Below are 21,279 nucleotides of genomic sequence, written 5' to 3'. Positions count from 1 at the left end.
ATTTAGCAGTGTAATTTGAAAATCTACTCTTTAGTTTACCGTAGCAAAAGAACGAAAAAGTTTCATTTGACAAATCTGCTCATCTAGAGAGGGCTTTTCATTTGTGCTATAGGAAAGAAAAGAATGATTACATTTCTGCTTAGTCAACTACATTGTGTAATTTAATTTCATGTATTGACACATTTAAAGAAATAAAAAATCTTTTGTCATTCACATAGATAGCCTTCTAGCTCCATTGTAGTCAGTTTGCTCTTTGACCAGAATTAGCAGCCTTTGGACTGTGGATAGTTCTATGAGAGGGACTAGGGATGTCACGATACCAAAAATCTGGTAGTCGGTACCAATACCACCAAAAGTACATGATACTCGATACCAAAGTCGATACCACGGTGTGGTATAAAATTAAAAAAATTAAATTAAAAAACTCTCCTGGAGGACATCCTCCTCTGGCTGATACTGGCAACAGGGGGGGGGGGGTATTTTAGTTATCAAACACTGTCTGATAATGAGTGGACGTGCACTCCTAAACATGCGCGCACACACACACCTTATACTTTGAATGCAAGCATTAACTTAAAAACTTGTTTATTATACAAATTATTAAGTGTTATTTGAAAATACATTTGATTGTAGAGGAAAAGGTAATTTCTTTAACTCAGTGTAGTTCGTTGGTTGAAATTAATTTCATTAAATGTTGTCATAGCTTCATTAGAAGTTGTCTTTTTTTTTTTGAGACTAAACATTTGTTTTTAGAGTGTGCATGTATGTACGTGTAGAATGCACTTGAATGTATTGGTCTATGTGAAAGAACGTGTGTTTGTGTGTATGTGGTGTGTGTGTGATATTTTTGGTTGGATGTGTATGGAAATTCATTATTTATTATTTCATCAGCCTTATGTATGTATGTATGTGTGTGTGTGTGTGTGTGTATGCACCGGAACCAGATTTAAAGTTTACTACTGATATGTATCTTTAACTTTGTCTGTCCAGATGGGTGATGACCTTTTTGACCTAGGCCTGACTCATGACTGTTCGCCTAAACAGGGGATATTTGTGGGAATGCAAATTCCTTTTAAATAATGTGAAAAAGTGTGTGTCTGTGCGTGTGTGTGGAAATGCACCTTTGACCTAGGCCTAACTCATGAGTGTTTCACAATCTATGTGAAAAAACTTGTGTGTCAGTAGCACAGCTCCCAATATTGAATCTTTTCATGCTCTAAAATTTTTCCTAATCTTCCCAAAAAAGAGTGAGCTTTTTTCAGGGCATTAGGACAAGCATCAGCCATGTTGTAAGCTCACACACGATGTTCAAAGTACAGAGTATTTTAAACCTAGAGGGTGGGTGAGTCCTTTTTCTTCTTCTATAAACTTATGGTGTTTATACCGTCACCTACCGGATGGAGCAATTTTTATTTCTTTTGTTCTGATTGGTCAGGGGTATGTGTGTGCGTATGCACCAGAACATTAAAGTTTACTACTGATATGACAAAGATAATGAGTCTTTATTTTATTTACATATATATATATCTACATATACAGTAGAGCACAGTGAAATTGTTTTCTTCACATACCCCAGCCAGGAAGCTGGGGTCAGAGAGCAGGGTCAGCCATGATATGGCGCCCCTGGAGCAGAGAAGGTTAAGGGCCCAACAGTGGCAGCTTGGCAGTGCTGGGGCTTGAACCCCCGACCTTCCGATCAGTAACCCAGAGCCTTAACCGCTAAGCCACCACTGTCTCGTCACTGCCCACTGCCCCAAAAATATGATTGATGATATGTATCTTTAACTACGTCTGTCCAATGACGTTGGTGATGACCTTTTGACCTAGACCTGTCAAAAATAAGGTTACAATATATACAAACTCTCTCTCTCTCTCGTACCCTAATAATAATAAACGGAGCAGATCCAATAGGGCTTTGCACCAGCAGTGCTCAGGCCCTAATAATAAAAAACGGAGCAGATCCATTAGAGCCTTACACCAGCGGTGCTCCGTCGAAGTCATCCTTCAGCTAGAAGTGAAATCTTCAACTCAACTTTGCATTGAAGAGTTGATATAACAGTGTGTTATAAAGAATTATATAATGCACCCATTGATATATTGTAATTTGAAATACACACATTTGATGTGTGTTCTTAATCTACAACAATGTGTAAATATATGATGAAATAAGGAATGTTAAGTATTTTAAACAATACTAAAAGAGAAAATATTTATATATAATAAAGAAATATTGTTACCTTGAGGTGTAAATGCATACATTTGGTCTGTGTAAATTTATTTCATAATAAATAAATAAATACTTCATAGTATGATGTTAGTTGTAAAAGTTAGTGTTAAAAGACAAATTATTTTTGATGTGACATAAGCACGATATATGCATTATATATGTGTCAAAGAATGTTAGTTTGATGTGTACCCAACATGTTTTAGAATGTGTATAATTAAAATATCAGATAGTATAAAAATAAAGATGTGTGTTGTGTCAGTGCCACACATTTAGTGTGGTCTTGTAGGTAATGGTAAAAGAGAAAATATTTATATATAATAAAGAAATCTTGATTAATTCATTATTTAATTCAAATGCGTACATCGGTTCCATTAACATGATTTGTTTTCGTACATCCCGTTGTGATTTGATGATGTATTTTCAATGGCCTGAACAAAATTGAACTCTGTGGTCTCACCTGAGCTGAGGATTGGCATTCTGCAACTGCGACATTACCGCTGCAATCTACCACACGTTTTAAACCCCCACAAGATTTCAAAATACAAGTTGTTTATGTTAATACTATGTGAATTGATCACGCTCATTTTACATAATTCAATCTAATTAATTAGAAAGTTGTTTAAATTAAGTTTAGCATAAGCAATGAAATTACATAGCCTAATATTTTTCTGTAAACCATATGTAATAGTTTTCCTTAAATCTAACCGACCACATAATTTCATTTTTTTTTTTTCAGCGTAATTAATGTAGGATATTAGATAACTAGGCTTCCACACTTAATGCTCCCATGCAGAGTAATCCAACTTTATAATTTTTATTTTACTGCAAGAACAAAATAATACAAGATACAATGATATAAATAATAATGCACAACTTTTTAAAGTTTAATAAAATAAAATAAAATACGGGGTAGTATTACTACATTATACAGTACATGTAAAAGTAAGCACAGAGCACGGTCTTGATGTTTACTATTCGGCTTGAATATTGATTTATTAAATTTCTTCCACATAAAGCACACAGAAACAAACTCGCCATGATCACATACAGATAATCATCATGTGTTGTCTGCTGGTTCAACCCACCCCATTTCCATTTGTAGCTGACACTTGACCATGCCCTTGCTCCCACAGTGTAAATTGTCAATTAACCGATACTGATTTTTGTCTAACGCTGTATAAAAAAAGTCGTAAAGTTTCAAAATCCACAATTTATTCAATTTTAATATTTGCATTAAAATAGTTTTTTTGAAATACAAACATTTGAAAATTCTTTGAGCCATAGGAAAATAAATGCATATTCTTAGGTTTATTGCAAAGCAGTGAGTGCACATTTAGAACTTTAATCATATTTAAATATGATTTAAGACAGCCTCAAATCAAAATACAATGAACAAAACAAAACCGTTACTGTACTACTACTGACCGCCATCACCCAGTATGTTAGTTATAAATATTTAATAGATTTCGTTATTGTGGAGCTCAACTACATAGAGAAAGGTCCCAGTTCCATCAAAAACTACAGTGCCGGGTTTTTTTTTTTTTAGTTTTTTTTTGCCTCATCCTGATTTCTTGTTTTTGTGTCTGTCATACTGAATCGTTTTAGATTTTCAAACGAAATACAACATGAAAGGCAACCTGAGTAAACACTACAGTTTATCTTTTCTATTGAAGCAAAAAAAAAAAAAAAAGTTATCCAACACCTATGTGGAAAAACCCCCTTAAATCCCCCTTAAATTTAAAATCTGGTTGTGCCACCTTCAGCAGCAGTCTTTGACAGCACTGTGGCGGAATTTTCCCCACTCTTCTTTGTAGAACTGCTTTAGTTTAGCCACACTGGAGGGTTTGAGCATGAACTGCCCATTTAAGGGCAGCCACAGCATCTCAATTGGTTCATTCAAGACTTTGACTAGGCCACTCCAAAACTTTAATTTTGCCTTTTTTAAATTCAGAGGTGGACTTACTCCTATGTTTTGGATCAATGTCTTGCTGCAAAGTCCAGTTGCGTTTGAGTTTCAACTTACAGACTGAAGACCGGAAATTCTCCATTAGGATTTTCTGGTAGAGAGCAAAATTCATGTTTCCCTCAATTACTGCAAATTGCCTAGGCCCTGAAGCAACAAAGCATCCCACACCATCACACCGCCACCTCCTTGACCGCAGGTATGATATTCTTTTTGTGGAATTCAGTGTTTGGTTTACTCCAGATGTAACGGCAAACAGTTCCACTTTTGACTCATCAATCCACAGAACATTCTCCCAAAAGGTTTGAGGACCATCAAGGTGTGTTTTGGCAAAATGTATACAAGCCTTAAATGTTGTTCTGGGTTAGCAGTGCTTTTCAGCAGTTTGGGGAATAAGTAGCTACAGGGGCAAATACTTCACAAATTTTCACACAGGACCAGTTGGTATTGGATAACTTTTTTGCTTCAATAAATAACTAATTTAAAAACAGTATTTTGTGTTTACTCATGTTGCCTTTGTTGGATCTTAGATTTAGTTGTATTTTCTGAAAAAATTTAGTAATAGAAATATACAAAAACAGAAGAAATCAGGAAGGGGCAAATGCTTTTTCACAGCATTGTATTTTTGCTATACCTGAGAAAAATTCCATGAAACTGTAATCACCGATATGACAACTTCCTCAATAAAAAGGCTGTTAATAAGTAACTATAAGAGGGACTTTGCAGTATGCTTCAGATGAAGTCCATAAGTTTACAAATTATGCTGTAATAAATTTCTTCATAAATATTTCTTACATTTAGAATAAATGTCTTCGTTCTCTGGTATTATGCAATCAAATCAAATCAAAAGACATCAAGCAAAGTCATACATACAGCATAAATTAAGTTTGAAACATAAAAATGTAATTAAAAGTGAAGTAATTGTGTTGCATTGCTAACAGTACATGTATACCTTATATCACAGCGCTCTCACTAACGTATCAAAAATGTGTTTCCAAACAATGGGCTTCATTCATCAATCTTTGAATAAATTTGTATATAAATGTCTGTGTAAGCCAAGGTGAACAAAAAATTTATGCTGGATTTACAAATGTAATTGACAGTTTCTCTGCTACTGGGGCAAGTGTTTGGTGGGGATTAAATGACAAAGCTTTGTAAAACGATCAGTCAATTGTACGTTACTGATCAGTCAAGGTATATGTTAGTTAGTCTTGTGTTTACATAAGAATTTACACACACAGGAGCAGGATATGAAAGCGTTTCCAAATTTATGGAATTTTCATAAATACCTAATTTTAGTATAAACATTCATACGAACGATTTATGCACAAATTTGTTCGTATCCAGCTTGATATATGAGGCCCACTGTGCACAAAGCATGAGGAAAAACCTGGTTAAGGCACATACTCCTTTGTTATAAAATGTACAGTTATTCGGACATGGTGTATTAGGTTTTTTTTTTCACTTTTATCTCCCCTCAGTGGATTCTTTTGGTTAAGGAGTTATCTTCCTCAGATATTTAGATGTGACATCTCTCAATAGATTTGTAAATAAGCTGAGGTTGCACCACCTTTCCATTTGCGGACCCTATCTGTAATGGTGGTGCGGCAGAGGGGGCAAGTCTTTTCCTGATTGAACCACAACACAATGCACTCCTCACAGAAGATGTGCTGTCAAAAAACAATGTATTTATTTATTTATAACAAGCTTCTAAATAAATGAGTATGCAAATACTGTACTTGGCTCACATTGTTACATGAACAGTGCCAGCAGTTTGAACATTGAGTGAAACCCAATGAGGACTATCAAAATATAGTTAAGTATAAACCAGCACAGATTTGAGTATCCCCTAATATTTCTAAGAGTAATTCACTTATTTTAGCACTAAAAGCAGTTCTCACACAAATTTAGGGTTATTCCAGAGGACTCCTAAGTCACTAACTAACTAAATAAGGAAAAGAGTACGATGCAGTGTGCTCTTATAGAAAAGTAATCAAGAGGGACTGGTGTGACAAGGACCGTTATCACCCTAAAGTTGATTGTTTTGCAATAAAAGCCCCACACGACGTGTTTTATTCCTCTTTACCACAACAATTTGCAAGCAATTACAATTATATATTCATTAAACAACATTTTTATTATTTTTTATTAAATTTTAGTGTCACATAGGAGAACTCTTATTGGCAAGTTAAGATTCATTGTGAATACAGCCCCAGATCCATGAAACAACTGTACAATACACACACACGTCATCACCATTCGACCAACAGATCAGAGGATTTGAATCCTGGTCAGGGCAAGCCTCCAGTGAGAGTCCCCAGGCTTAATAGCAATAGGCTCCCCCGATTGCTTAATAGCAATAGGCTCCCCCTATTGCTACACAAGCCTACCTCAGAACATGAGCGAGAGAAATATAATGAAAGCCATACTGACTCAGACGTCGCCCAGATTAACAAGATGCGCGTCAGATGTTGGGGAACCAGGGAATGCTGAGGGAACGAGACATGCTACTACAACAAGACATATGACATAGGACTGAGAATATCGAACTGATTGAATGCTACTATGACACCAGGCGCAAGGAGAGCGGGTACATGCAATGTATGTGGGAATTATGGATGAGCAGAAGAACAGCCTGCAAACTGACAAGGAAGCACTGATAACCCAGTGCTCTAACATTAACAGAACTATCACAGCTGGCTCCAACAGAATGGGAACACTAATGAGCAATATGGAGGTACTAAGCTAACCCCGATGATACCCCACCACGAGTCATGACAGTTGCATCTACTGAACTGAGCCATAGATGCGACTCCCCCGGCACAATCCCATCACAAGAGATACTTGCAAATGTTAACACAGCTCTACTCACTATCCCCACTACAACCATCATAGAAACCAATTTACTTGTAAATGCCACTGCCATAGTAACCCTGGAGATACATTGGTATAAGAAAACGAACCAGTCATGATCACAATGGCAGACATCAAACAACAAGAGCATGAAGAGATGGACAGCACCAGGACCTGACATAATCCACATCTACTGGCTGAAGAAGCTAACTGTGCGGCAAGATCGCCAGGCAGCACAAATGAGTGAGGTGCTAACAACAGGCACTCACCCAGACTGGCTAACACAGGGCAGGACAATCCTGATCATGAAGGATCCAGTACAACCAAAAGGTACAACACATTTGATCTACTGACCGACCAAACTCTCCACAACATGGAAACTCCTCTCAGGCATCAAAGCAGCTAAGTTGAGTGGGCACATGAGCCAGCACATGAGCAAAGCTTGGAAGGGCATTGAAAACACCAACAGAGGGTCAAAGAACCAGCTAATGGTCGATCACCCACGACTCTAAGACTAAGCAGACCAACCTGAGCACTGCCTGGATTGACTACGAGAAAGCCTATGACTCAGTGCCCCACACATGGATACTAGAGTGCTTAGCATTATATAAGGCTAACAGAGTGCTGCTAACCTTCATCAAGAACTCGGTGCAGCTGTGGAAAACACCACTGGAAACCAACTCCAAGGCCATCTCAGAAGTCACCATCAAGTGTGGCATATACGAAGGTGATGCAGTGTCCCCACTGCTGTTCTGCATCGCAAAGAGTGGATATGGATACAGATTCAGAAGTGGAGTGATCATCAGCCACCTCTTATAGATGTGGACACGCCAGGAGTGAACGAGTCATTGACTCACTGAAACATCACCAGGATCTACAGTGAGGACATCAGGATGTCATTCAGGCTGAATAAGTGTGGCCACATGGTGGCAAACAGAGGGAAAGTGAACAGGATTGAAGGGGTGGAGTTATCAGAAGGCAGGACAGCAGACATACAGGACAGCTACAAGTAGCTTGGTATCCAACAGGCCAATGGGTGCCACGATGAGGGTGCAAGATGATCAGCTACAGCCAAACACCTCCAGAGGGTAATACAGGTGCTGAGAAGCCAGCTCAACGGTAGGAATAAAATCCAGCCATCAATACGTACACCCTACCAGTCATCAGATACCCAGCTGGAATAGTACGCTGGCCACAGGAAGAAACAGATGCCACTCATGTCAAGACACGAAAACTGCTGACAATGCACGGAGGGTTCCACCCAATGGTGGTCCTTTAAGGTCCTTTCACAGTGAGCGCGATTAAGAAACTTAAATGTTTCACACGATGATGCTCTTGAATCGAAACAATAAATCCCTATCGGGCTAATTACACTGGCATGATCATTCACGGCGCAACAAAGCAACATTTTTTGTTTCAACAAATGTGTTGAAACAAAATCAAGAAAATTGGCCCCAAATTTTTCCCCCTATCGTTCCACGATGAAATGGGCCGTCCAATTAGATTTGAGTTTTAGATCACGTGCCTGGAGCAGCTGCTGTTGCACAAAAGGGCAAGACTGTTGGCGCTATAGCAAAGAAAGCTGTTTTGAAAACCAGTGTAAACACCATAGAAGGGTATTCTGGATTTGCGAGTTTTGTTCAGATGGCCTCAGATAATTTCACAGGATACAGGCTACTTTTACTATAGAATCAGAAACTGTGGGGCTGACTTGTAAATGCCGCTGAAAGACTCTGAAACGATGGCCGAGGATGCTGAAGCAGTTTTCTGAGTTTTCTTATTTTACATCAGGAAGACGGCCCATCGGGATGAACTGCCTCAGGCAGCAGAAGACAGAGGGTGTTGAAAATCATGGAGATCATGGAAGACTAAGCCTCTCCATGAGATGCATCATTGGCAGATAGAGGAATTAGAATTAGAAATAGATTGATGTCTTACATCAAGAAAACCAGTGGCTAGAAAAGGCCGGCCTGAAGGACAGCACAGAGGCTCTGATCACAGCAGCACAAGAACAGACCCTAAGCACCAATTCCATAGAGGCAAGGGTCTATCACAGCTGACAAGACCCAAGGTGATGACTGCAAAAAGACGCCCCTGAAACAATACACCCTGTTACTATATGTTGTAAGTCCAAATTGGCCCCAGTGGTAATAGGAGCATTAGGATCCGTGACCCCCAAATGGGGAGAGTGGCTCCAGCAGATTCCAGGTACAACTTCTGAAGTCTCTGTCCAGAAAAGTGCAGTCCTACGAACAGCTAAGATACTGCAGAGAACCCTCAAAGTTGCTCAGATCCTTCCACTTGCCCATTTTTCCTGCTACCAACACATCGACTTTGAGAACTGACTATTCACTTGCTGCCTAATATATCCCACCCCTTGACAGGTACCACTGTAATGAGAATCAAATGTTATTTGCTTCACCCGTCAGTGGTTTTAATGTTATAGCTGATCTGTGTATATACAGTCCCCTCTGAAAGTATTGGAACAACAATGCCATTTCTGAATTTTTGCTATACATTGAAGGCATTTAGGTTCGAGATCAAAGGATGATAATGAGACGATAAATCAGAATGTCAGCTTTCATTTCCTGATATTTAAATCTATGATGTGTTAAACAATTTAGAACATGGCACCTTTCATTTGATCACGTTTTTTTAATCACATTTTTCAAGTGATCAAATGTATTGGACCATGTCAGGATTTTCACAGTGGAGGCCATGGCTTGGACTTGCATTTCTGCTTCTGGAATGAGCTCACTAATCTTTATTGATGATGTAACTGATGATGGTAGCAGCAAAATGAATTCAGAAGTTTAGAGGAACATTTTGCCTGCCAATTAATGCATCCAAATTAATCTGGAGAAACTATCATGCAGCACGAAAATGACTCAAAACACACTGTCAACACAACAAAGGACTTCATCATTGGAAATCCATGGAAGAAGCTGCAGTACAAGCCCTGAACAGCATCACAAAAGAAGAATGCAACACTTTGGTGATGTCAGTGGGTTGCTGGCTTGATGCAGTTATATGCAACCAAATGTTGCGTTTTTCATGTTGACTATGTTCCAATACTGTTGCTCACCCCAAAATTTGGTGGTCTACCACCAAAGGTGCGTTGTTTTATGTTGTTTAACACATCTAGATTTAAATATCAGGAAATGAAAGCTGCAATTCTGATCTATCGTCTCATGTTCATCTTCAAACAATAAATGTCTTCAGTGTATAGCAAAAACCATAGTATTGGCTTTGTCATTCCAATACTTTGGTGGGGACAGAGGTCAGAGTTTTCGGTCAGAGTTTTCGAATTGAGATGTAGACATCACAATATGATGCAACACAACAATCATGACAACAGCAGAAAACTGACGGACTGAGATGATTTGGCGACGATGTGCCGTCTAATGGATGTTGCTCTTAAATCATTACATGTACATAAAATATGCAGCAAGTGTGTGATTTCAGAGCAGAAACATTCCTTATGTATCTATGCATATGCAATTATGGGGAGACCCCAAAGTTTTAATACCATTTTTTAATTTATTTAAAATAAAATCCACAAACTGAGTGTTATAAATATAAGCTTATGCTTTAGTTTAGTACCGAGTTTATAAGTATTTATGCATTTATTTTTTATGTATGCACAAAAAAAAGCATTGATAATTAAACTACAGTCTTAAATTAATAATTCAATCTCACTTTCACTGCAACTTATGCTTTCTGTTACTCACTGCCTTTAGGCATATTGGTTTACTTATATTTACTTTGATTATACCAAACCATGCATCACTGTCATGCTTCCATGCTACACAAGCTCCACTTTGTAAAGTTTGCAGGTTACAGTCTTCATTGTGGGATGTAATATAAAATGCACCCCTGCCTAAGAGGACTTTTTCTGCTGTCACTTCATGATTACGCCTCTGTCTGATGGTGACTGAGTTCATGTTGGGCATAAAAGCTAATGTTGACAAACAGGAAACTTAAGAAAGTCATTTTTGTTCACTCTGGGTATTATGCTAAAGCTAGCGTCGTAGTATTACCTGCGTTTGATGTCATGTGCCATCAACTTGGAACTGCATACTTCCGGTTAGTTTAAATAAATAAATAAATAAATAAACAAACAAACAAACAAACAAACAAACCTAATGCTGCATTTAGGATGATACTAGCTTTCTAAAATTCATACAATAGACAGTAAAATACATAGTGCATAGTACTTCATTTGGGACACAACTTTGATCTGTACACTCCAATGCGTGTTTTCAGAAGTAACACAATGAGTAAACGTGCCCTGTGTAATGCACAGACCAATTAATCAATAATGAGATTCATTGACAATGATTTTCATAATAGATTATTTGCGATTTTAGCGAATAATTGTTGCAGCTCAACAGCACACAAAGACATCCTACAAATTGTGTGTTTCCAATTTTACGGCAACAGTTTGGGGAAGGCCCAAATATGGGTGTGATGGTCAGGTGTCCACAAACCCTTGGCCACATAGTGTATGTTTATATGAATTAATCAGCTCTGCAAGAGACTCAACAAACTGCTGTCCTGCCCTGACAGTTGACAAGGAGAAACCTCCGCCCTTAGCTGACTATGGCGCTATGCTAACTAGATTGCAGCTTGCTCGTTTTGCATTGCCAATTTTGCCAGGATAAATTTCTGAACAAAGCAACACATGAAATTTACTTTGAATAGCTTGAAGCATACATGTTTGTGTAGATACATAGGGTATGTTTCGGCCCTACAACAGGTACGAGTGCATTATTTCACATAACAGCACAGCCCGGAGTCCAACAGAAAAGTTACTTCCTGTTCTCACTTATTATAATGGTCTACACATATATAGCACTTCTTTAACCTTAGCGGTTCCAAAGTGCTTGACCCTGGTTCTCTTTCACCCATTCACACACACACCAATGGTAGCAGAGCTGCCATGCAAGGTGCTAGCTTGCCATCAGGAGCAACTTGCAGTTCAGTGTCTTGCCCAAGGACACTTCGGCATGTGGAGTCAGGTGGGCCAGGAACCGCCCACCCAAACGAACCACCAACTCTACGATTAGGGGACAACCCGTTCTACCACCTGAGCCACAGCCACCCACTTACATTATATAGCTGCAATAAACAGTCATTGTTCATGTGTGATATTATTTATGGTTAATGTGGCATATCTCACTCAAACTGGAATAGAATCTGTTCTCCCTTTGCACTTTTGGGCACAGATTTTAAAATGCTATAACTTTACTTCTGGTTGAGATTCATGAAGCATCCTGTATGGGACTAGTGGGTGGGAGCTAGCATCCACACAACTGAGGCTGATTCCTTGATTGACTGAGCTCAAATCACAGCTCACTTTGAGGCCGTATGACAGTTTCAATCAATCACATGCAGATTTGTTCATACCTCATTCCATGAGTTCAGGTCTCTGCTTGTTTGCACACAACTTATTGAATAACGGCCCACTCCTTTCTTTCAAAAAGACCAATAGTAAAACTGTAAATTACCTTTTTACAATAAATGTATCTTTCTGTGAATTAGGCACAATAATTTGCCTTGGTCAACCTATTTTGCAAGCTGGCCACTGAAGATACTAAAGGTTTAAAGGTTATGAAGCTCATAAACTCACCTGACACAATAGAACTCGAGGTTGCTTAAACATGGATTGACAGATAAGACAAAGATCCCCAGCAGCACTGCACTGGGACTGAGTTGCAGGAGCTCCATTCACCTTTACACAATGGGAAAAGTAAGAGTTAAAATATAAAATAAATAAATAAATAAATAAATAAATAAATAAATAAATAAATACTTTTCTTAGATGACAAGATTTAAACTCTGAAGACTGGTTCAGAATGGTTTCATGCTTAAAAAAAAAAAAGACCATAAACCAAACAACAGAATCTAAAAAAAAAAAAAAGGTCAGGGTAAATTACATCTTTCAAACAATGAAAATCAGTAATACCTCATAACTGAGAAAGGTCTGTACTGTGTTCTGCAGGGATCCCCACTGACTGTAAAGTTCCAAAAGCTGAAGGGAATTGGAATAATAAAACTTTTTTTGTAAAGCAAGAACGATAAAAACCTTACATTACAACCATGTTGTTTGCAACGGAACTAAAAAATAAACACAGTACAACAGTAATAACTACTAGGGAAACAAATAGCAATTTAACAAATTCACAATGGATCCTTTCTTTTTCAGAGAAAAAAAATCCCTTTCCTTAAATCACAGATCACACTAAATCCAGTAGTTATGCTATATAGGCCCTTACTTTGCATAATTATACTGTAGAATATGAAATTATATATATAAATATCTCTTCAGCTTGTATGCCGGAGAGTTTAATGAAAACGACAAAAACATGCAATTTTCTGAAATAGGTTTTCCAAAAGATAGGTTTTCTCCCTCTCTCCGCACACAGACCTGCCGGCTGCTGATGTCATGTTTTAAGATAACAATACTGAATATTGGATAACTTTTTTGCTTCAACACAATCAAGCAATCACGAATACAAGTCACTTTTCTTGGATGGATACATTTACAATGTTGTGAAAAAGTATTTGCCCCATCCTGATTTCTTGTTTTTGTGTCTCACTCATACTAAGTACTTTTAGATCCTCAAACGAAATACAACACAATACAAAGGCAACCTGAGTAAACACACAATTTTTTTTTACTGAAGCAAAAAAAAAAAGTTATCCAACACCAATCATCAAATGTGGAAAAACTAACTGCCTCCTTAAAATTAAAATCTGATTGTGCCACCTTTAGCAGCAATAACTGCAACCAAATTCTCCCGATAACTGGAGATCAGTCTTTCACTTACTTCTAGAACTAGGACTTACTCCTATGCTTTGGTTCATTGTCTTGCTGCATAATCCAGTTGCGCTTGAGTTTCAACTTACAGGCTGAAGACCGGACATTCTCCTTTAGAATTTTCTGGTAGAGAGGCACAACTCATGTTTCCCTCAATTACTGCAAGTTGCCCAGGCCCTGAAGCAGCAAAGCATCCCCACACCATCACACTCCAACCACCATGCTTAACCATAGGTAATTTCTTTCAATTTTGCCATAGTGTGTTACTGGGTAAGACCTTTTAACCAACTTCACGCTGTTGAAAAAGTTCATTTAAGTGTTCATTTGATTGAACAGGGCTGGCAGTAATCAGGCCTGGTTGCATCTAGTCCAGCTGAACCCCATATTGAATGCAGTTTCATAGATTTGGGGAATTAGTAACTACGGGGGTAAATACATTTTTCATACAGGCTCGATTGGTATTGGATAACTTTTTTGCTTCAATAAATAACTATCATTTAAAAACTGTATTTTGTGTTTACTCAGGTTGCCTTTGTTTTATCTTAGATTTTGTTTTAATTTCAGAACCAATTAAGTATGAGATATACAAAACCAGAAGAAATCAAAAATACTTTTTCCCAGCATTGTATTAGCTTTATTTGATAATATATTACACAGTAGCATATTATCTTCATCTAAAATGAAGACAATTGGTAATTTAAGTGGTTTATTTTACACTTGACCACATTCTTTTCACTTTCTGAATGTTTCAGCAGTTAGACAGCAGACTCACTTGAAAGACTTATTATACTGCTGGTACTTTAAAAAATGTTTCATTTTATTAATTTCTTGTCTCTTTTTAATTATTTTATTAGTTTGCCTTGAATAATTGCTTGAATACTTTAAACAATGTTTCATAAGTTATTAATGGCTTAATGGCATTGTTTTGATTGTTGTGTCAACCCACCACATGCCAGCAAGTAGGCCAATTTCAGTTAGTAAAGGTCAAAGTGAAGAAGCTGAAAGTAGCACTAGTCAAGACACAGTCACAGACAGCCCAAACTAAGCAAATGCAGGGAGAAATGAATGTGAGAGTGAAGGAGATTATTTGACAACTGATCCAGGATTATGGCCAGATAGGTTCTCAGACCATGAACGTGATCATTAAAATGCTAGCAACTGCCACTTAGACAGACCTGGATACAATCATGCCCAGGGATTCAGAGGGAAAGAAATTTCTTCAGTTTAGCAAAGTCAGCAAATGGACGAGAAAAACAGGAGAGACTAGTTGACGTACAGTCAAAGCATGGATCTGTTATATTGAGTGCCATGCATGCTCTTTTCACATGATTACCTCAGAAAAACATCAACTATTGCGCTAAATACTAAAGAAGGGTACAAAGCTTTCAAAAACAAATACAGCTTGAAGTTGAAAACAAAAACAAAGCAATTCATGAGAGAATAGTAGATGTCACTTTTTTTAGCATTCAGAGGGACCACAATTTACGTGACGTCAGGAAGGGTAACTTATATGACACACTCGTTATGATCCTCTGCTCAGTGATGATTTGCAAAAAGTGAGAGAAATAAACAGGTGCAAGAATGACATTACCTTAGCCCATAATCACTCAAAAAACTCGAAATGAGTTCATTGAAGTGGAGAAAAGGAGGATATTTCTTGAAAGAAATATTGAAGGAAAGGGACTGTATAATTTATCATTTTGTGATTTGTGATGCAACTCCTGACATTTCTCATATAGAACATAATTTGATTCTGTTAAGATATGAAGGAAACAAGAAGGACAATTAGTGGGAGATAACTGAACAAGTTTTACTGTTCAAAGCTTTCAATGGAAAGACTGGCCAGAAATATCAGAAATTATATTGAAGACTTCAGAGGAGAATTGCATTGATATTACAGATTGTAGGGGATAATGTCTCGACAATGGGGCAAATATGTCTGACAAAGTCAAAGGGGTTCAGGCTGAATTAAAAAAAAAAAAAAAAAAAAACCTTCTTGCTACATATTCACCCTGTGCCTCATACTCGCTAAATCTTTTTTGTGTACAAGCAGCAGAGTCATGTTCTGAGGTGTCTATATATTTTTTTAATTCACCCTGTGCCTCACGCGCTCTAAATCTTTTTGGTATACAAGCAGCAGTCATGTTCTGAGGTGTCTATATATTTTTTTAATGTTTGAACTGCTTAAACAATCTCTTCAGTGCAGGCCCAGAGTGATGGGCAATCCTTAAAGGACAGACTGGCTGCTCCCTTCAGAGATTGTCAGAGGGGACAGAAGAAAATCATTTCTAAACAATGTTTTCTTTGTGGAACTGGATAATATAATCTCTGCATTGGATACCCGCTTCCAAACCACTGTGAAGATATGTGAAGAGTTTGCTGCAATCTTAAAGCTGCAGTATCAAACTTTTTTTGGTTAAAAATGAACAAAAATCAATTATTGACCTAATACATTAAAAATAATTTTTAAAAAAAATCAGTGTTCAAAATGGCCTCCTCACCGTACCCCAATTCACAACGGCAAGCTTAAAATAATTATTTATCATTTGAGATGTCGGGTCAGTTTTCGTGTGAAACATCAGTTTGACATTATTCGTCTTTGCGTCGTTACATCACGTCTGTAAACAGAAAGAAGACCCAGCTACTATATTGTGTGTGCGGGTGCTGAAGACAGTGGAGTGTCTGTAGCTTGTTCTTATAACAGTTATTTAGAATTTAAACTTGTCATCTAGATGCTGATTTTAATCGCAAGTGCACTTATGTGCTTGTTTCAGCTAGGTATCGAGTTTCCTGTTGTTGTTTTTTTTGCTATGGTCAGCGTGGTAAATTGCACACACTTTCTGCTAGCTATGAGAGAGCAATTTACCTCTACTTTAAGAAAATCATATCTGCCACCACCTTCGTCGTCATGTATTGGAGCTAATATACAATCTACACGCAGAGGAGCAGTGCTGAAGCAAGTAACTTGCAATTTTATGCTTCAAACAGAGATGTCAAAAGAAAGGCAAAAGTTCATTACTGCAGCTTTTAATGATACAGGACTTAAAAGGAGATCAGATTCTCCTTCTGTAGAGCCACACATGATTTTATTGAGATGCCAGTGATCCTGACCCTTTCTGCACTCCAGACCTGCCTGATCCGTTCGGATGCCCTACCTCTGGATGGAGCGCTCATCAACTGGAGGCTAGAGACTGGAGATTGCTTAGGATGGTACCACTTGAAGTACAACGAAATAGTTTTGGACCTCAATTCCACATGGGCATTCTCACTGTGGTTGCTGGGACTACGGTTGCTGTTATGGCCTTGAGACTGCAATTACCACACGCAGTTTTAAAACCCATAATGAACTTTCTTGTACTTTCACACTATCCGTCGTTACCCAGGTGAGGATGGGTTCCCTTCTGAGTCTGGTTCCAATCAAGGTTTCTTCCTTATGTCATCTTAGGGAGTTTTTCCTTGCCACTGTCACCACTGGCTTGCTCAATAGGAATTAATCCACACACTTAAAATCTGTATCCTGCGTTTATTTATTTCTGTAAAGCTGCTTTGAGACAATGTCCATTGTAAAAGGCGCTATACAAATAAAATTGAATTAAATTGACCCAGCTCGCCATTCATTAGTGAGCAAATATACACAGGATCTTACAGCAGGCTTTGAGGATGAAGTGAGACATCTTATAGTGTATAGTGCCACATTTACAGACTGTCAGTCGCCTCTCGACCTGCTGAGTCCTATCTACAGGATACAACTCCAGAGCATTTTTGGAGAAGTGTGTATTGCAATTTGCATCTTTTTCACTCTACCCATCTGTGTTTCTGGTGGAGAAAGGGCTTTCAGCAAGTCGAAGCATGTAAAAAATCTCACTTCCACAATAACCCAAATGAGGTTTAATAGCCTTGCCCATGTTTCAATTGGAAGCCAGCTAAGCAGACAGTTGGACTTCAAAGACATAAGTGACTTTGCCAACAAAAAGGTCCGACACTGGGATTTTGGTTCAGCCTAGGTGTAGTGATGTAAAAGGCCACCAAAGGTTAAAGATCGATGAAACCGATATACGTGTATGTATAGTATAATATAAATGTTTACCGTTATTTCGATATGTTCATTACTAATCAAAACTTGATTTAGTTAAGATTTTTTGTGCTATCTATTTATTTGGTTTTTTTTTTAATTTAATTTATGTGTGTATGTTTTATGTTGTCCATTTTGCAAGAAATCCCTATTAGGTTACATGGCACAGTAGACGTGGGCCTCCATGCCCATATCTTACACCGTATATGATGTGGGGGGAGGGCCGTGCCCCCCCTCCATATCAATATTTTTCAGGGGGCCCAGAACTCCCTAGCTACAGCCCTGCATGTAGCCTAATATTTTCACTTCTTACCTTTAGAATGATGTAAAGCAAGGCTAAGAGAACGTCCAGGGTGACTCCCACAGAGCCGTCAACCTCTTGGGATCTAAGCAGGTAGTGGAACCAGGGAGGCACAGGAGCGATTAGCTGATAAAACTGCCCAAGCTCTTCTATGAACAAGTACCACTGACCCTACCAAGGGCAGAGAGGGTACACTGAAAACACCACCCAGTTGAAATTGAATTATCCTATAACAAATCAAAGTCATACTCGTCTTCTGTACACCATGACACAGGCAGGGAGAAGAAGAATAAGGCACTTTAATCCCATAAAGAGGAACTTCACAATGAAACTGGTCACTCCCACAGTCCATAAAACATCCCATAAATCCATAGGCTCAACATGGGGATTGATCAGGATGAGGCTGAGTGGGAAAAGAAGACAGTGCATCAGATAGCATAATACAGGGATCTAGTTTTAGGATTTACGAGCTTTGTCTTCAGATGTAAAAAAAACAAAAACAAACAAAAAAAAACCCCACTAAAATATTTATTTTATATGTGTATATTATATAAATAAAAGTCTAGCCAAATAAATACAGGGAATATATTACAAACCAGTAATAAAGTGAATCCATCTCAAACGTGTAATAAAAAAGTAGGGAGGAGGCCATCAGGTAGGACAGAAGCCAGAAACACTGAAGCTTTGACCGGCGATCCTTCAAGGGACGAGAGGGATAATATTATGTATAACAGCTATGAAAATATATTAAGTATTAGGGAACATACTTTGGCATGGACTGTTCACATTCATCTTCAAAACATACCCCTTAGTCTTATTCTTAAACAGCTTTTTATTTGTTTTGTTTTTTTAAATAAATCTTACAGAACTATTCAATACAAGTCTTAAGACAAAAGGATTTTTCACCTAAATTTGGCTTTCCAGTTCATTTTGAAAACTACTGCAGGGTCATACAATTAGAGTGCTTTTATAGGTAAATATGTTAAGTTTCTTACCTGGAGAAAAACTTGTGCCTGGATATTTTTATTAACATATAGAAAGGTTGTAAACAGACCAACTCCAACTGCCAGCCCTGCAACAGGATAAAAAGTTGATTCAGACTAAAGACAGAGACCACCCATGAATAATCAAATTGTGCTCATAATCATTTTAATATGCTTACCGAGGGCATGCTGTAAAATTAATTTTGAACAAAGGATAATGATGAAAGGGAGACTTTTCTGCACACAACAAAAGAGGTAGCGCAATTCTGAGAATGAAGCACTAGATTCCCCCACTTCAAGATTTGGGTGTGAGCAGTCAGCCTCAGCATGCGTGCGAGTGCGGCTTCGGCTGTGGGAGTGAGAGTGGCTGTGGCCTGTGGGTCTAATCCTGTGGGAAGCTGAACCAGTACTGATTTGTTCTCCTGTAATTGAGCTGCATATGGAGACTTGGCCATCAGTGTTCTCCACAGTGTTGGATGTTCCTGAACTCATCATGAGCTCAGGTTGTAAAGTGAATGACAAATCAGTGCCATCCTGAGAGCTCAATTCAGTCGGCATTCCAGTTGATTCCCTCGGTATCAGTTCTCTTCTGAACTCATGAGATGCTCGCCTGCAATATTTATTTTCTATTTTCAAGATTTCACTAGAAAAATGTTTCATTAGTTTAGAGAATAAAACTTGTTATACCTATAACTATTTAAGTTCATTAGAAAAAAAAACTATATACAAATATCAAAACTGTTTGAAGCGGGCAGGTAAACATTAGCTAACTAACGGTAGGATAAATTCAATATTAGCAGTTTGCTAAAGCTTTAAACAGAAAAGCAGAAGATAATAGCTAATGGTACCTGCCATACTGCTGCTGGAGTTTCATAACAAACCACTGAAGTCCATTGAAGGAGCGAAATAAATGTTAAATGATAAGAAGAAAACCTAAACGAAAACAAAACAAATACTGCTAAGAAATTAGTGACATGGTTTACCAAAGGACCCACAACTGTAGAACGAAAGCGACAGAAACAGTTCAAACATGGCCGACAATCTGACACCCTTTCAGAAAAAAAGTCCAATTGAACTAGGTCACACTAACTACACAATAATGTATAGCTATTCGGAATGTCATATAAAACCCCTCCAAACGCACTAATAGGCAATATGTTAACATGATATCCCACCTCCCAGTTGAGACTGCGGTTAAATCAGCCGCTCTTCCTGAAACCATGGGTAATTTAGCCGTACATAAATTTTAGGGGCGCGGTTTTGACACACTTAGCGGTAACAGCACCGAAAGCGAAAAACGAGCGTCCGCGAGCTCCTACACAGCAAAAGCAAATTAACTTTTATACAAAACGACCGTTTTAAATAAAGAAGTAACAAAACAAACACAACAATTGGCAGTATTTATGAGTATGCAGATAAACGTTTTAGAACCTTAAAATAATGGCAAAATCGATCAAGTTTAAAGAGATGCTTTAAAGAATTAAGCCAAATAAAAATAAATTTGCTAAAACATATTTTAAGAAACTAAATTATTATTATTATTATTATTGTTGTTGTTGTTATAAATCTAACCATAAATACATTTTAAAACGTGTAGATGGTTCATTTCACAGAGGAAGCCTGACACAAAATGATTAATATTTTATTTTGTCTTAATGCTGAAGAAAAATAGACGTTTCAAATTGGTAGACAATCAAACCGACTTAAATCAGTTCATAGGGACCTACACTATGCTAACAATAAAGATAAATTATTTTTACTGTAGAATTGTAAAGTAACTGCTCTTCAAATTATTGGATCTGTCAATATAATTGTGCCAGAAGGCAATTTTTAATCCATTATAAAATTGACATTTCAAATTGGTAGACAATCAAACCCACTCTGCGGACTGCAGTTAAACCAGCCGCTCTTCCTGAAACTACGGTTAATCTCGCCTCACGTAAAATTTTAGAGACTTAGCGGTAATAGCACCGAAAACGGAAGACGAGCGTCCGTGAGCAACTATACAACCAAAACAATTTAACTTTTATATAAAACGACCAGGGGCATACTTAGTG

General features: G+C 37.8%; 1 protein-coding gene across 1 annotated transcript; it reads right to left on the bottom strand.

Annotated features, from left to right (window-relative positions):
* Window positions 1-3,188: 3,188 nt before the first annotated feature.
* rnft1 (ring finger protein, transmembrane 1) lies at window positions 3,189-20,706 on the bottom strand. The gene is made up of 9 exons (XM_053645425.1): window positions 20,071-20,706; window positions 19,402-19,832; window positions 19,235-19,311; window positions 18,836-18,936; window positions 18,489-18,642; window positions 18,252-18,410; window positions 13,012-13,077; window positions 12,676-12,777; window positions 3,189-5,860 (listed from the first exon to the last, which is right to left on the bottom strand). Exons 1-9 carry the CDS (start codon window positions 20,094-20,096, stop codon window positions 5,726-5,728), a joined length of 1,251 nt encoding a protein of 416 aa, XP_053501400.1. The 5' UTR covers window positions 20,097-20,706; the 3' UTR covers window positions 3,189-5,725.
* Window positions 20,707-21,279: the final 573 nt, after the last annotated feature.

Source organism: Ictalurus furcatus, chromosome 16, assembly GCF_023375685.1.
Source record: "Ictalurus furcatus strain D&B chromosome 16, Billie_1.0, whole genome shotgun sequence".
Lineage (NCBI taxonomy): Eukaryota > Metazoa > Chordata > Actinopteri > Siluriformes > Ictaluridae > Ictalurus > Ictalurus furcatus.
The sequence above is the reverse complement of the archived record's forward strand: the minus strand, read 5'-3'. Positions and strand labels throughout refer to the sequence as shown.